General features: G+C 40.3%; 1 protein-coding gene across 1 annotated transcript in view; it reads left to right on the forward strand.

Moving 5' to 3' along the window:
• Cdc5l (cell division cycle 5 like) overlaps nucleotides 1–16,226 on the forward strand; it is a 51,167-nt gene that overhangs the window by 32,947 nt on the left and 1,994 nt on the right. The window contains exons 14-15 of the mRNA XM_019206581.2: nucleotides 2,645–2,842; nucleotides 15,326–15,538. Coding sequence (XP_019062126.1) covers nucleotides 2,645–2,842; nucleotides 15,326–15,538 — 411 coding nt within the window. The remainder of the gene's footprint in view (nucleotides 1–2,644; nucleotides 2,843–15,325; nucleotides 15,539–16,226) is intronic.

The raw sequence follows: 16,226 nt of genomic DNA on the forward strand, positions 1-16,226 counted from the left end.
ACTTCCTATCCCAACCTACCATGCCTTATGGCAGCAACTGCACCCTGCAGGACCACACAGCAGGCAGGAGCTGTTGCCCAGCTTCTCACAAGAGTTCAGTGTGATGCCTGTTGATAGGCTGGGAACAGGTCAAAATTCAGAATAGTGGACGCATAGCACCTTTGTACCATTGTAATGGTGAAAGTCAAAGTATCAGTTGGTGACTGTCAGCATTAAAAGTTAACACATTAAACCACTCACCAGTTCAAAGGAAGGAAATAACTTTTTACAGAGTTTACTTCTCTCAAGTGATTTCCCTGTACACTTTTTCATAATGAAGAAGCAGTTGCTTGGTATAGTCTGTGTCCTGCTTCTGCTTTTTCCTTGGTGTACATTTCATTCTTTTTGCTTGACAGAGTAAGCAGCTGTGATTATGAGTAGAAATCTCTGCAGTAGTTTAAGAAAATAAAGATAGTTCCTAGTTGGAAGTTTGAGTGTTTGATTGTCTCTTATAAAACTCAGGTTGAAATTTAATTGTCCTATAATAATGTAGAAGGAGACACCGTTAAGAAGGGATTAGGCATAAGGCTCTTCCCTAAGGGATGTTATCCTTGGCATGGGTGAGTTCTCTTGGGTGATATCCTCTGCTGTAGTATTTACCAAAAGCACCTTGTTAAGAGGGAATTTCTAAGACAGCCATGCTGTGGTGTCCTTTGCTGCATTCGGCTCTGAGAGGCGGAGGTAGACTGCATGCTTGGCAGGCACTGCAGGCTTCTCTGTCTTCTCTCCTGCTCGCTCTCTCCACCCCCTCAGATTCTCACTTCCTGGGCTCCTTATTGCACAAGTAATTCGTATTTATTAGAGGATTTTGAGACGGTGGAGAAAGGGGAGGAGGGTTTAGATTTATATTTCAGCATCTTGCCCTCTGGATTTCTAGGCACCTTTGAGCTTCCTTTTTTAGTGAGTTGGACAGAGAAACTGACATCTGCTGAGTGCCTGCCCTGGCAGGCCAGTTAATCACTGAGTGGAGAGCCAGTCTCTGAAATCAATACTTGCATAGTTCCCTCTCTTTAGAGTGAAAGTATGAGGAGGAGAAGGAATTTAGGAAATAAATTTTCTCAAATTTATTGTATGTATGGCAACCCGAAACAAGGATCACATTGTTGCTCCTAGAGGTTTTGAGGGGAGACATTCCAAATAGGTTTTAAAGATAATAATTCTAAGTACTGCTGTGGGATTATTTGGAACAAATAATGTTAAATAGTCTCTAATATTTTATTTTTCTGTTTGTATTTTTTTGTTCTGAAAAGAATTGGAAGCAGATCCTTTATTCTTACTCTTTAAAGATAACCTAGCCTCATTCTCTCTTAATAACAAGAACTGGATTTAAAAATTTTTACTTACATAATTTTAGAATGAAATACTATTTCTCTTCTAATAGAGTTTAGAAATTTCATCAAGTATGTTAAAATAGGTTTGTTTATATTATTTCTCTTAAGAGCTATTATTTATAAGTACTCATTCTTGGGGCTAGGATTTAGTTTAATGGCACTGCGTCTGCCTCTCAAATGCAAGGTCCTGAGTTCGATTCCGGTATCAACAAAAAACCAAACAAACAAACAAAAAAAAACAACAAAGTACCCATTCTTTATCAGAATGACTTTCTTTCTTTCTTATTTATTTTTTGCCGTACTGCGGATCGAACTCAGGACCTTGCACTTGCCAGGCAGGTGGCGGAACCACTGGGTTACATCCCCTCAAAATGGCTTTTTTTTCCTGGTACCATGGATGGAACTTGGGTCCTTGCACTTGCAAGGCAGGTGGCGGAACCACTGAGCTAAATCCCTGGCCCAGAATGAGTTTCTATTTTATTCCCATTTTAGGTTGTTGGTCATTTCTCTTGTTTATGTATTTTTGACATGTTTATTTTCCAGTGTTACTTGAAAGACTGAAAGCCTTCTCTAAGGCACAAGGTGGTTGCCAGTTTTTCTGGAGCCATGGTGTGAGGGCTGGGAGAGGGCTATGTGACCGCTCATGGAACTCTGTCTGGTATCGGGTTGGGCTCTTAATGTATATTATGTATTTAATCCTGATGATAAATGTGTCAGGTAGCAAAATTAAGCCATTCAGACAGCCATCCACTTGTATGGTAAAGCTGTGACTGGAACCGAGATTCTTTAGGAATGGACTCAAGTTGGGATATGGTCCATCATTATCTGGTATGTGCCCTTAATCCTGTTCTGGAAGCCTCAGGGGCACTTTCAGAATATGAAGAAAAAGTCTTATGTCAAGAAATTCCTGGGTCCCTGTGCCCATGCTGTGTGGTGTGAGTGCTTGGGTAGGGTGCTGGAGCAGATGGAGCCCACCCAAGCACCTGATGACTTGTTTGGTGGTGTGATCTGGAATAAATTGTTTAATCTTGCTGAGCCTGAGTTTCACTGGCTTCAAGATGAGGTCACCATACTGGTTCGTTCATAAGATGGTTATGATCTTTGGAGATGCATTTGACTTAGCTCTTCCCGTCCCTGACACCCAAACAAGATGAAACAACCAACCAGCACTCTTTACCTTTGACCAGGGAGGACAGAAACTAGGTTTTTAAAGCCCTCTGATGATGTCAAGTATTTGTTGTGCTTAAACTTACTGAAATTGTTATTGTGAACAGGCCCAGGACATTCTGGTGCAGGAGATGGAAGTGGTCAAGCAAGGAATGAGTCATGGAGAACTCTCCAGTGAAGCCTATAACCAGGTGTGGGAAGAATGCTACAGTCAAGTTTTGTATCTTCCTGGGCAGAGCCGCTACACACGGGCCAACCTAGCTAGCAAAAAGGACAGAATCGAATCGCTTGAAAAGAGGCTGGAGGTTGGTATCCTTTTACAGTTTTAATTCACATGTACATTGATTAAAGAAAGTTACGAATGAATCAATACCACTGGCAACAACTTCAGTAAGATAGATTGGCTTATTGCCTTTGAGTTCCTGAAGAAAAGTATGCTGAAGTGCTTGCTCTTTCTTGGCTTTATTGATAGGTTTTAGAATTGCTGGCCTTCCAGAGAGTGCCCTGCAGGTTGGACCTTTCATATGTGGGAGCAAGGAGCCCCTAAGTTGACACTGGCTACCCACAGCAGTCTCTTCTCTAAGGAGGGTACTCAGGGGACTGAGCATTTCCTTTCTGTGGGTAGAGAGTGCACGTACAAGTCTTTACTTCTTGTCTGTGCTCTGACTCCAATAAGCTTGCATTAGAGAAGGTAGAACTGGAGTATCAGATGATAGCTTCTTTGATTTTCCACGTATATAAAAATGTTGCCATATTGTAGATGCAGTTTCATGGCAAACGGTTTCTTAATATAGTCTGCATGCTTTGAATGCCAGAATCTGTGTAGGCATTTTGCCAGTGGCATGTAAATTGCGGTTCACAGACCACCAGGCTGCCTTGTGGATTGGTAATGGTGGTCTTTAGGGATATTTCTGAGGCCAGGATAGGATGGGGAGAAGGGTTACTTCAACAGTTGTATGTAGAAAGTGCCTTCAATTCCCTCTTTTGTGTTCTTAACCAGTTTTTCTTTGGAGAAAGCAGATTTGAAAATATTTGTATTTAGGTTGAATCCAGATATAGTAAATCACTTGGGGTGGTGGGGGCTGTGTGCTGCAGGAGAAACAAGCAGGAAAAAGCAGTATCTTTTAACTTGAGTTTTTCTAAGTCTTAATCTTAAAGATTGCGTGTATAGGCACCTGGTAGTTAATACCTGTGAACCTCAGTTTTCAGTTACTGGGAGATCAGTGCTTCTGAAATGATTCTCATCTTGGTGGAATCTTAAATTCAGGGCTGTTGCTTGTGCTAGTTTTGTTAGTAATTTCCAGCAGGGTGTGCTGTTGCTCTGTGTTTAATTCAGAGTTAAAGCTGGGGGAAGAGAATGAGTGGTTAAATTTTAAGTTATACTTTGTGTTGTGCAGGCTGCATTTCTTATAAATGCTAGTTAGCAATGTAGTTCTGATCTAAGGTCAGCATCCTAATTGATTGGAAAGCTATTTGGAAAACTTTCTTCTGACATTTATGTGTAAATACTTAGGTCTCTCACTTAGTTTGAAAATCTCCTTCGAGGTGAGTAAACTTTTTTTTTTTGCCACAAATGGGAAGGATATTTTGTGCTGTTTCAAATAAGAAAATTTTTCTCTAAATCTCATTTACTTTGTTGAAGCACTAACTTTCACGACAGCAAATAAATGTGTCACAAAGTGAGTGGTGCCATAAAGTACAGTAATTTTTATTTCTGTGTTGAATTGGCCTTGTGAGTTTTGAAGGGAAAAATACAGAAAGAACCACGGCTGTTCTTTTGGAGATTTATTTGGGTCATTTATGAGCAACCATTAAAAACATGTGGTTCTCTTTGTTCAGTGCAGTACCAGGAACTGAAATCTTCCGTTGAACTATTTTTGTTGAAGGGTTGGTAATTTTGGAAGAATATTCATAAAACAATCTGAAGTAATTTTTCTCCTCTTGACTCCTGGATAACTTGCTCCATTGTTTACCCAGCTAGTTACTTTTAAGGAATACTTAATCAGATCCTTTAATTTAGTAAACTATGCTTATTTCAAATGAAAGTTCATTAAATCTTTAAGAAGAAAAGCAACTCAGCGGCCCAAATAAACAAAATTCCCCATTTTATTTGTATCCATCCCTGATTCAGAACAAGGTTTTTCTTAGCTTTTGAAGATACAGTTTTACTGGTTTGAAATACATAAATATTTTATTTCATTTGTGGTAATTCTTTCATCATTTCAGTTGATTGCTAAATTATAAACATTATTCAAAGTTTGTTGTGGGGAAGGAACTCCAGTTGTATTGTATAAACTAAATGCTGTACTTAAATTATCCTTTCCACTCTTGGGTTCAGGGAGATGGCCTTTCTGGGCATGCACGGCACACCGTGGCTGCCAGTGTGTTTGATTTTTGCTGCCATGAACTTTGGAACAGTGACTTTAAATTGTGGCCCGAGCAGACAAGATGAAATCCAGCTCTGTTGTGGCTGATGGATCCCAAATGGATTAAAAAAAATATGCCCTGGGTTTCATATCAGAGCTAGTTGTTGAGCCATTCCTTGTGTTTAGTATGTTTAGTATTTGAAACTCAGTACTTAAATAAAAATCCTTAAGATACTCATTTAAAACTAGTAGAACTATCTCAGATTTTATGTAGAATGGCATAGAGGGTGTGTGTGTGTATGTGTGTGTGTGTGTGTGTGTATTTGTATGCATGCACATGCACACAAGAAGTCTGTTAAAAGCATAGACTCTAAGCACAGGTCAGAAATAAGTGGAAAAGACTTTTGAATTGTAGCCAAGTCCATACATTTTATTTTGCTTCAGAGGGAGAATTCACTCAGACCCTTGCCAGACATTTGTATGTATAGGGACAGCAGCGGTAAGCAGAAATGACAGCTCATCTCAAAGAAGGGCAAGCTGTGAGAATATAGTGTGGAGGGCATTTAAACATGGCAGCCAAGGTCTTGTGCATTTTAATGGTTTCTGGGAGCGTGGCACCTGCCATGCTCAGGAGGAGAGTAGAACCATCACTGTTTCTGTCGATCCCCAAAGCAGTAAGAAAACCTTAATTTCTGTTCAACACCTTTCTCCTTTTAAAGAAGGGATGACTAGAAGCCGAGCATGGTGGTGCATACTTGTAATCCTATCACTTGGGAGGCTTAGGCAGGAGGATTGCCAAGAGTTCAAGGCCAGCCTGAACTCAGAGCAAGACCCTGTCTCAGCCTCTACCCCCTCTAAAAAAGGGGTGGGTGTAACTCATTGTGGGAGAATTTTCATCAGTTGGTTAAAAAATAAAAGAACTTTCCTTTTATTTATGCACATGTTCAGAGTGTTCATGAATGTGTGATGTGTACCAGACACTGCTCTTGGCCCTGGGGATGTACCTGGGGACAGGACAAAATGCCCAATGTGGAGAACTTCATTTTCTGATGATGCCAGATAAATGAGTCACTTCTGTATTTGGGAAGTGCAAATAGAATTTGAAGTGTTCTAATTTGTTTCCACTTTAAGTGGAAATAGAAAATCATCTGAAGACATAATTATTTTGAGTGAAATAATTTCCAGTAGGTGCAAAAGTGAAATGAAAAGTCTGAATTTAGGCCTGCCATTAAATTTAATAGTATTTGAAATAGTATCTAAACTGCTGGGTTAAGGAAGTTTGGCTGCAAAGTGGATTTTGTCATGTTAGCTATAAAAATGGAAAGTTTTCCTTAGAGGTAGAAGCTGGGTCCCTGCATTTTATTGGCATTGGTCAAGGTAGTCAAGAAATATTAGGAAACATCGACTTTTTGGAAATAAAGTAACCGAACACAGATACTGTATCTCCAATCCTTTGCATTGTTTTTGTAAAACTCTTCTGAGGACCCCTGACTTTCCTGAAGATTATGTTTCAGCAACATTGGCTGCACAGTGGATCCCATTTTCTCAGTGATTTCATTATAAAGCTGGCTGTTTTTACACGAGGACAGATTCCCATAATGTCGGAGAGTGAAGTGAGGTTGGGAGAGTAGGCGGCAATATAGGGAGGGTGCTCCCGTGTAGGCTGTTTTTGCTGCGCTTTCTGCTCTTGCTCCCTTGGCATGGAGCAGTGGTGCGCAGTGCAGGGGCTATGTTTCCAGTGTGGAGTGCTCTCTCCTGGGTCTGCTCTCTCCATGACCCTTGAAGGCATTGACAGAGTTCTTAGTTGTCCACAGTGAATGCTGAGAGCTAACCTAGAGGTCTCCCTGGTGCTTGTTACTCCCAGGCTCCAGTGATCTTCTGCTGGGCAGTTTGTGTTTCCCTCCCTAACAGTGTAGGTGCAGTGTTCCAGGCTGCTCCTTTAGTGTACTCCTGCCCTGGGGAAGGGTGTAGTGGGCGGGTCTCGCTGGTTAGCTTGCTGGCTGGGGATACGGTCTGATGGCTGCTCCTCTGATAGATGCTAGCACTAGTCACCTCCTTGGACCTGCAGCTCAGTGGAGAGAAAGTTCACTGGAAACTTGGTGCTGCTGAGGCTCACAGAGGTGAAAGGAGAGCCACTCACAGACTTGTTTGCAGATGTGAGGATGGAACCACATCTTTACTATTCAAGGGTCCTGTTGCTGAGGAATGGCCAGGAAGTAGAGCTGCTGAAGCTGAGTATTTATCTTGGTAGCCTTAACCCTGTTTTTACGGTGGTCTCAGGTTATATTCTGGGCCCCCAAGTAAGCATTTTGGTGAGGGATGCTCTTAATGTTTCTGAACTTCACGCTAACAGACTCTCACTGAAGACAGTACTGGAGGCCCAAGGAGAATGTGTTTATTTTGGAATTTCTTAAGCTTAGTAACCTTAACAAGCTCAGTGAGCTTGAAAGTAACAATTACACTTTTATAAGTCCCATACAGCCTCCTTTTGTGATGACCCAAGGAAACACTTATGGGTCCGCTGATTCATCTCCTGGGAGCCATCAGTTTTCCACTGGTCTCTAGCCAGTCTTTTTTAGACAGTTTCTCGTCTATGCATTTAAAAAAATAACATTTGTAGACTTTTTCTAAAAATAATGGTCATGCTTTGCAGAAAATTTGAAAGAAACAGAAAAAAATTTAGAAGAAAACTACTGTCCAGGTACCGCAAACATTTTTGTGCACACACAGCCTTGTCTCGTGCAGTGTGTAGATGAAGGGAGAGTGTTCACATTGGAATCATCACATACTTTGTTTTTCATTTAATAGCATAATATTGTACATAGAATCTTTTTAAAAAGAGAAAACCTGATAACCTGCTCTCATTTAGTGTGTTGCAAAGGTTAGCTTTGCTGAAACTTCTGAATAATTTAAACAGTAATTATATTTTGTCCTACTTTAAAAAAAGTCCAGTCTAATCTTTTTTTTCTGTAAAATATTTCATAGAAATGTTTGTTTTCCTGTAGTTTTATAGCTTGTTAAGAATTAAAGAATTAATAGTTTTAAGGTATAAGTTGAGGAAAGTGAAAGCTTTTGTCAAAGGTGAAATGAAATTCCTGTAAGTGGGTACATAAAGGTTAATGTCTGTGTCAGGGAAAGAATGATGGGCAGGTCCTTAAATGAAGGTCTTGTTTGTACGTGTCTAGAATAATTTGTTTTTGAAAGTGCTGCTTGGTGGCATTAAGCCATTCAGTCCATATTTGCATGTTGGGGTGGGGCCTGGAGAACATTTGTCCTTTCAGCTGAGGTGTGCCCTGAGATGTTGGCTTTACAATGGGACTAATGGCGTGGCACCATCACTGAGTGGCTCTGTGGCCTAGGACAAGTTACTTGATCTCTCTGGGTCCCAAATGTAAACTTGTAAATTTGGGGTTAAGTTTTGTTTAGTAGTTGTGTAGATGTGAAGGCCTATAAGATGAAATGAGAGACCGACAAACAGCATGTGTTAGTAAATGGAATTTCCGTTGTGTGTCATACAAGTCTTTACCCTCTGATTAAAAATGATTGGATGAAACTTGCTTTGATACAATGTGTCAAGAAGGTGCTTTTAACTTGAACAAAGAAGGGCTAAGCTTTTATGTTCTGTTATTTTTGATAAATGTTTGTGGCTTTTTTCTGTTTTTTTTGTACTGGGGATCGAACTCAAGTTCTTGTGTTTGTGGCTTTTGTAAATTGATTTTTATGTCACTATGGATTTTAATTGAAGATTTCTTGCATACATTTTTGTGTGTTGAAATGGTTGATATGTAAATTTTAATGTTTCCATTATTGTTAGTTAAATGATGTTTGAGGGTTGGTAGTTTATGGCCTTAAGTTAATAAAGTAATTAGCTTTTAGAGTAGATATTGGAATTGAATTAAGAAAAGTTTTTAACACAGGAATTTTCAAACATACCCCAAAGACGATCAGTGTAATGATTCATCACATATCATGCCAGCTGCTGCAGTCATCAGATCATAGCCACTCTTATGGTACCTGTCTCCCCAGTTAGCATATCATAAATAAAATCAAGATGCATAAGGTTTTTCAGTCTTGCCTCCCCTCACATTGGCCCCCCTCACTCTGTCTGCTTTGGAATGAATTTTAACCTTTCATATTGGATGAAGTCAGTTTTGGGTCAGGTGTTGGTCTACCTTAATTTTCTAATATATATAATAATAATGAACTTTGTTTTATTTAAGATTGTTAGAAATTTTGTGCAGATGTGTATTTAAAGCACAGTAGTGGCTTCTATACTCCCCCACTGTAGCCATATTTAAAAGACTTGTCTGGTTATTGCAACAGAGCATTTGACCTAGTGGTACTGGATGCTCACTGCACACGGTGGCCAATGAAGAAACAAGGTGTGGGGGGAAGAAAGGTGACTGTTTGAAAAGCCATCTGGCAGAGAATATGGAGGACTCTTGTCCAGAGTCTGTCTTACCTGGAGGCTGATTTCAGGGTGGTTTATATAGAAGATGGACGGTTGCAGACTGGTGGACACAGATCCGATCCTTGTCCTCTGTTTGCAAGATGCTTTTCAGTTCTGCAGCTTTCAAGAACAAAGATCAATTCCTGACATATTACACAATGAGCAGACTGGGGGACAGCTGCCCAGAGGCCCTCTCGCTGACCTCAAAGTCACAATGAAGGACACATAGTTCATCTGATGACTGCGGAGGATGTGGTACAGGTGAGGTTAAGCAGGGGGTCTGTGTGAGACCTGGTCTCGATGCTTGGCCTCACCAGCTCTACTGCTGACTATGGCAGCTGTTCTAAGGAGACTCAAGTATATTTACAAGTACACACAGGGGCTGGGGATTTAGCTTAGTGGTTCCACCTCCTGCCTTGCAAGCGCAAGGTCTCAAGTTCAATCCCTGGTACCAAAAACAAAACAAAACAAAACAGAAAAACCCCAAAAATACAAGTACACACAGGTTGAGTATACCTTATCCAAAATGTTTATATTTTGGTCAGCTTTCTTGTTGCTGGGACCAATACCTGATACTCACAAATTAAAGCAGAAGAGGTTTATCTAGGCCCACAGTTTCAGAAGTTTCAGTCCATGGTCAGTTGGAGCCAAAGCAGGAACATAATGGTGGAAGGGTGTGGTGGAGAAAGCTGTTCACTTTAGGCAGCCAGGAAGCAAATTGAGGGTGTGTGTGTGTGTGTGTGTGTACCGAGAGGAAGAGGCCAGGGACCAGATGTAGTCCTCAAGTCACACCTCTATGGGCCACTCAGACACACCCAGAATTGTGTTGTGTTTTCTCCCAGGTTCTCTCCAGCCACCCCAGTTTACAGTGAAGATGAACCTTCCCAGCTTGGGGATCAGAAGCGTTTCAGATTTAGATTATAGACAATGTGTGGATATGTGATCAGGTATCATTGGATGAGGCCCAAGTCTCATGTCCATCTTACACAGATGACCTGAAGATGAGTTTATACAGTTAAAATAATTTTGTTCATTGTGACTGCAGCTTTTCAAATGAAGTTAGGTGTGAGATTTTCCACCTGTAGGATCATAGTTGCTCAAAACACTGTGAATTTTAGAGCATTTCAGGTTTCAGGTTATTATCCTATATACAGATGAGATCCGGTGCATTCAGGGTGATATGGCCGTAGATTCATCCTATATATAGAGATGAGTAGCATCAAAATTTATTTTGATAATACACTACGATGTACTGGTTTGAAAAGCACTTTTGTTTTTTGAGAACTTTTGGTAAATGAGTTGTAGGATAGAATATAATCTCTTTAAACAAATACTGCCCTTAAGGGCAGTTGCTAGTATCTAGTTTTTTAATTTTAATTTTTTAAGGACTTAGAAATATGAATCTGGTTAAACATAGCCCGCTTTTCCTCATATTTTATGTCATAAGGTTTTATATTCCTGCACTTAACTGTGTGTGTATGTTTGCATATTCATGCAGGCCTGTGTGTGTGTGTGTGTGTGTGTGTGTGTTGGGGATTTGGGGCTCATTTTAAGTATTTCTGTTCCATGTATGCATGTGTATTTCATGCTTGAGATTTATTAGCTTGAAATAGACCAAAAGCTATCGCCTGGGTTTTGTTGTTTTTTTTTTTTTTAATTTTTCCTGCTTTAAAGTATACTGAACAGTCCAAGGTTTAGCGTTTTACAGAGCCTGCCACCACCTTCCTTCACATTTTAATAATCAGAAGGCAGGTTTAAAATAACTAAAATTGAATATTAAAAGCTACCTTTTATGTCTTAAAACTAACTTTCTATAGTTATTTAGCTAAATTAATTTTTTCCTGTAAATATATTTATTTTTATATAAGCTGCTTTCCATGTTTGCTTGGAATCCTAGCACAGTGTAGTTGAGCCAGAAGACCTTTAATGGGATTGAGCTAGATGAAGTGTAACTGTTGGCAACAAATCGAAACAACTTTGGAGCTTGAAAAATCTCTGGTGGTTTGGGGATAGTAAATGACTCAACTGTATGAGGTGAGGTAATTCCCGACACAGGGCATTAATAATATGAAATGTACTTTGATGACTAATTAAAGTTTTTGAATAGTGGTATTAAGGTGTTATACCAAATGGCATATCGAATGTCCATGGAGTGCCATAAAGATAATTCAGTCATCGTAACTCATGAAAAATTTAATTTTATGACTAGCTCAAAACACACTGTTGGAAATTCTATGCTCTGAAGATCTTTGTGTATTTGAATTTGCATATGATTAGGACACTTAATATGGGTAATCTTAGAACATGGTGAATTATAACACAAAGAATGGGATGTAACTTGATGGAATTAGTTCATTTCTTATTGGGAAGGAGGACCTTTTGGTGGGTAGAGTTGAGAAAATAGTTATTGGTCTGTTGTGAATGCCTGGCAGAGTCACTTCTCAGTCAGGCTTAACTGTTAGAACCATTGGGAGTTTTAAGACAAAAAAATCTGAAACAGTTTGAACCAGAGTCATGAGGCTAGGGCACTGGCACCATAGATACTAAAAGCTCCACAGGGGCTGGGGATTTAGCTCAGTGGAGCTGCCACCTGCCTCAAAAGTGCAAGGTTCTGAGTTTGATCCCTGGTACCAAAAAAGAAAGCTCCACAGGGATTCTCAAACCTGAAGACTGCTGGTTTGAAAAATGGACCCTAGGAGTGTTTGAATTGGGAGAGCCTGAGTGCAGATTATTGTACTTTCACCTGCATTGTACTGTAAAATGTATGAGGGTGGGAATTTTGCCTTTTTAAAATCTTAAAAATTTACTTATTTATTTATTTATGGTCCTTGGGATCAAACTCACGTCTTTGTGCTTGTGAGGCAGGTGTCAGAACCACTTAGCTAAATCTCCTGCCCAAGTTTTGCCTTTTTAAAGAAGTGTAGCTCCTTTCCCCTAGGCCTTCTAGAGCTTAGACATGTAGAATACTGTTTGATTTTGGGAGAAACATTCTTGCATTTTGTACCCAGAACAATTTATGATGAAAAATTATTTTTTCTCATGGAGGTAGTATTTCTACCATTTGGATACTTTGTTTTAACAATAGTCTCCTTGAGATACCAAGGAGTTGGGTGGTTTTAGTATATTCACAGAGTTCTGCAGATATGGCTGCGATCAATCGTAGAACATTTCTGTCACTGCAGAAAGAACTCTGTACCTGTTGGCAGTCACTATCTGTTCCCCCAGCCTGCCCAGCCCTAGGCAACCATTAATCTACTTCCTCTACCTGTACGTTCGGGACATTTCATAAGATGTGGAATCGCATCATAATGTGTTGTCTTTTGTGATTGGCTTCTTTGACTTTAACATACTGTTTTTAAGGTTCACCCATGTCACAGCATGTATTAGTACTTAATTTCTTTTTAGGCTGAGGAATTTTCCACTGTGTAGATAATAGCACATTTTATTTTGTCCTAGTTGGTGGATGTTTGGGGTTGGGATGGTTCCACCTTTTGGCTGTTAGAAATAGTGTTACAAACATTAGTTACAAGTTTCGTGTGGGCGGCTTTCACCTCTGTTGGGTGTACACTGGTAGAGAAATTACTGGGTCCCTGTTCTTGGGTACTTTGCCTCATTTGAACTTCAGGGTTAAAATGTCTTCTGGTACGGCCAAGGAACACCAGCGGTCTGTGTTCTTGTAATCTTACATTGTAGGACAAGAGGTCCACTGTGTGCTATTTGATCTGCTGGTTCTCAGAAGACTTATACAAAGGGATAGCTGTTTTTCTTTGCTTTATTCTTGAGAAGTTGGAATTTAAAGATAGTTTTAAAGTCTCGTCCTTCATCCCTTGTCATCAGAGAACAAAGTAGTTGAACTCAGTATCTGTAAAATACTGTAATGGTTAGAGTTCAAGCTAACATTCGTTGACTGGCTGTTGTGTGCCAGGTTCTGGGTGTCTCAGGGCTTTTACATACATTTTCTGATTTCAGCTTCATAATAACTTGTAGTGGCGACTGCTGTTAACTACTGTTGGAGAAAGTGAGCCCCAGAGGACTTGGATCAGCTCATATCAGTCCAGGGGCTGTGCTGGGGGAGGCAGCCATGTGGCTGCCTGCAGCAGTGTTTGCTGACCCTCTCAGAAGATGTGTGACACACAGACTTGACTTTGATTTGGTACCTAGGAGTGGGAAATGGCCCCTTTATGGGACATAAAAGTTGACATAGATTTATTCTTTAAATTGCAGAAGAATAAAAGCATAACTTTTTTAAAATGCTGAAGAAATGGTTCTAAAGGAGCTTTAATTTTAGATCCATTTCTAAGGCACATACTGTATATGCAGGGCCACTGGCCCATAGCTTTTGACTCTGACTTTTAATAAACTAAGCTGGGTACATATGAAGTACACCATTTCCAGTAGAAGTGTACTTGTATTTTACTTTCGTGGGACGCTTAATTTTTAAAAAATATCTTCTAACCATAGGTGTTGAGCTTTAACCTCTATTCTTTGTTTTTAATCTTTGTGCCTTTCATTTAACCTCTGTTTTGAAATTGGATGTTATGCATTAAAGTGGACATTTCAGAATTGTGGACAGCTGAATATTTGTTTTGGTTATTATATTGTTTCTACACTATAATTGAATTGTATAAATGAATATAAACGAATTGTACTAGGTATAGTTTTTATGTCAGCATTTTGTATTTGATGGTATTTTCCCCATGGTGTTATTTCTCTTTATTTACATACTGCTACTTTACATTTAGTGTAACACACGCATACACACACACACACACACACACACAGGTGTTTATGCTGTCACGCTGTCTCCCTAGGTATTGAGTGCTCTTAGATACATTATTTTGTATTGTTGTACATTACAGAGTGTCATTTGGGTATACATTATCCTACCTCATTTTGTTTTGTTTTGTTTTTGGTACCAGGGATCGAACTTGGGTCATTGGGCTTGTGAGGCAGGTGGTGGAACCACTGAGCTAAATCCTTGGCCCTATCCTGGCTCATTTTGATTGCTTATAGAAGGCACTTGAAGGAATCAATTTGTGGGAGGGGAGACACAAAGAAATGAACACAGATTTAATAATTATTCCTAAGGCTTTGGCCCAGTAATCCTGAGCGAGGTGTGTTGAGAACACAGTTTTCTAGATCACTTTAAAGTGGAAAGTGGTCTTGTTGTGGGGAGTAGAGTGAAACTCTAGGGACTCAGCTGCCCTCCAGTGAGGGACTTTCTCTCTCCTGCCACAGGGGTTCACGCATACCAGAATTTGGTGAAATCTTTCTTCTGTTAATTGTCCTTCTTGTTCTTTAGACAATTTCTACATTTATTAATTCCTTTCCTGTAGTTTTAGAGTGATCTGAGAAGGCAGCTGCTCTGTGCTCAGTGTATATATGTAATAGGAAACCTGTACTTCTCTTAATTTTATGATATCTTTTCACTCCTCAGTGTTTAAAAAAAAAAATTGTTACCAAATGTGATGAGGATTTTCTCTTCCCTTTATGGGTTTTATGCCAGATTTAGGATGTAGTAATTTGGTAGTTTGAGAAGGTTATGTTTGTTCTCAACTATAGTATATTAATTGCATGGAATATTGTTCCCTTACTAAAAATGGACCAGAGGTAGAATATAAAAGTGCATTTTTGAGATCTCGATGACGCTGATGCATTGTTGCCAGTCCACAGTCTCTGAAGATCAGGGATAGTAGAAGTTATTTTCAGAAAGTAGACAAGGGTTCCTTACTGTGAAACTCAAGCCTGCTTTGGCATTGAATCATGGGTAAAGTTATATAGATTATTTGAGACTAATCTGTAAAAAAAAACCCAGTGCACATGGGGTGAACCCTTCTTAGAAGCATAACTTAGAAGAACTTGTGTTTTGGTAGTTGGGCAGTAAGGACTCTGGTTTGTTTTGCTCTGAGGCATGTAGATGGACTAGAGGTGCCCCTTAGCCCTTGTACTTAATAATCTGCTTTCTTCCCCAGATAAACAGGGGTCACATGACGACAGAAGCCAAGAGAGCTGCAAAGATGGAAAAGAAGATGAAAATTTTGCTTGGAGGATACCAGTCTCGTGCCATGGGGCTCATGAAGCAGCTGAATGACCTGTGGGACCAAATTGAGCAGGCACACTTGGAGCTACGCACTTTTGAAGAACTCAAGAAACATGAAGACTCTGCCATTCCCCGGAGGCTGGAGGTAATGTGGAGTTATGCCACACAGCCTTAACAGGAGAGCTTTAGGAGCATGGCCCTCCCCTTCTCCTGCATAGGCCGTCTTGGAAGTGGGTCTGGCAGGCTTTTACAGTGAGAGCCTCACATATGGCTAACTCAGGCTGCCTGTTTGTTCACGGGTGGACAGACAGATGATGGCAACAGGCCTTCCTTGTACCCACTTCTTTCCGCACTGTCTCTAGGTACATTGGTGAAGTGGGCAGCTTCTGTCATCTGTCCCCCTGCAGCTTAATTTCATCTCATTCATGTCCCTGTGAAGGGAAACCTAAGCAGTGTCCTTTTGTGTGGTAACTTAGGGTGCAGGAACCTAGCTGGTCACTCTAGAACTTTGGGCTCCTCTGAGTTTGTTAGGATTTCTGTCCCAGGTATGTGTGAGAGCCTCTGTCTGGTTACAGGGAGATCAGTGCTTAGGGCATCTGTGGGTTTTGATAGGACAGGAGTGGCTTGTTTGTCTGAGGTGGCAGCAGAGATTTTTATGAGGAGGTAACGTATGAGCAGAGCAGAGAGGGGCTGTAGGACTGGTTTCACAGTAGAGCATTTGCTCTGTTTTCTTTCTGGAACATCTGTCTCTTAAGAATTATGAATGAGCCGGGTGTGGTGGCACACGCCTGTAATCCCAGCACTCAGGAGGCTGAGGCTGAGGCAGGAAGATC

Source organism: Fukomys damarensis, unplaced genomic scaffold (assembly GCF_012274545.1).
Source record: "Fukomys damarensis isolate Sample0158 unplaced genomic scaffold, DMR_v1.0_HiC HiC_scaffold_20, whole genome shotgun sequence".
In the NCBI taxonomy this organism is placed as follows: domain Eukaryota; kingdom Metazoa; phylum Chordata; class Mammalia; order Rodentia; family Bathyergidae; genus Fukomys; species Fukomys damarensis.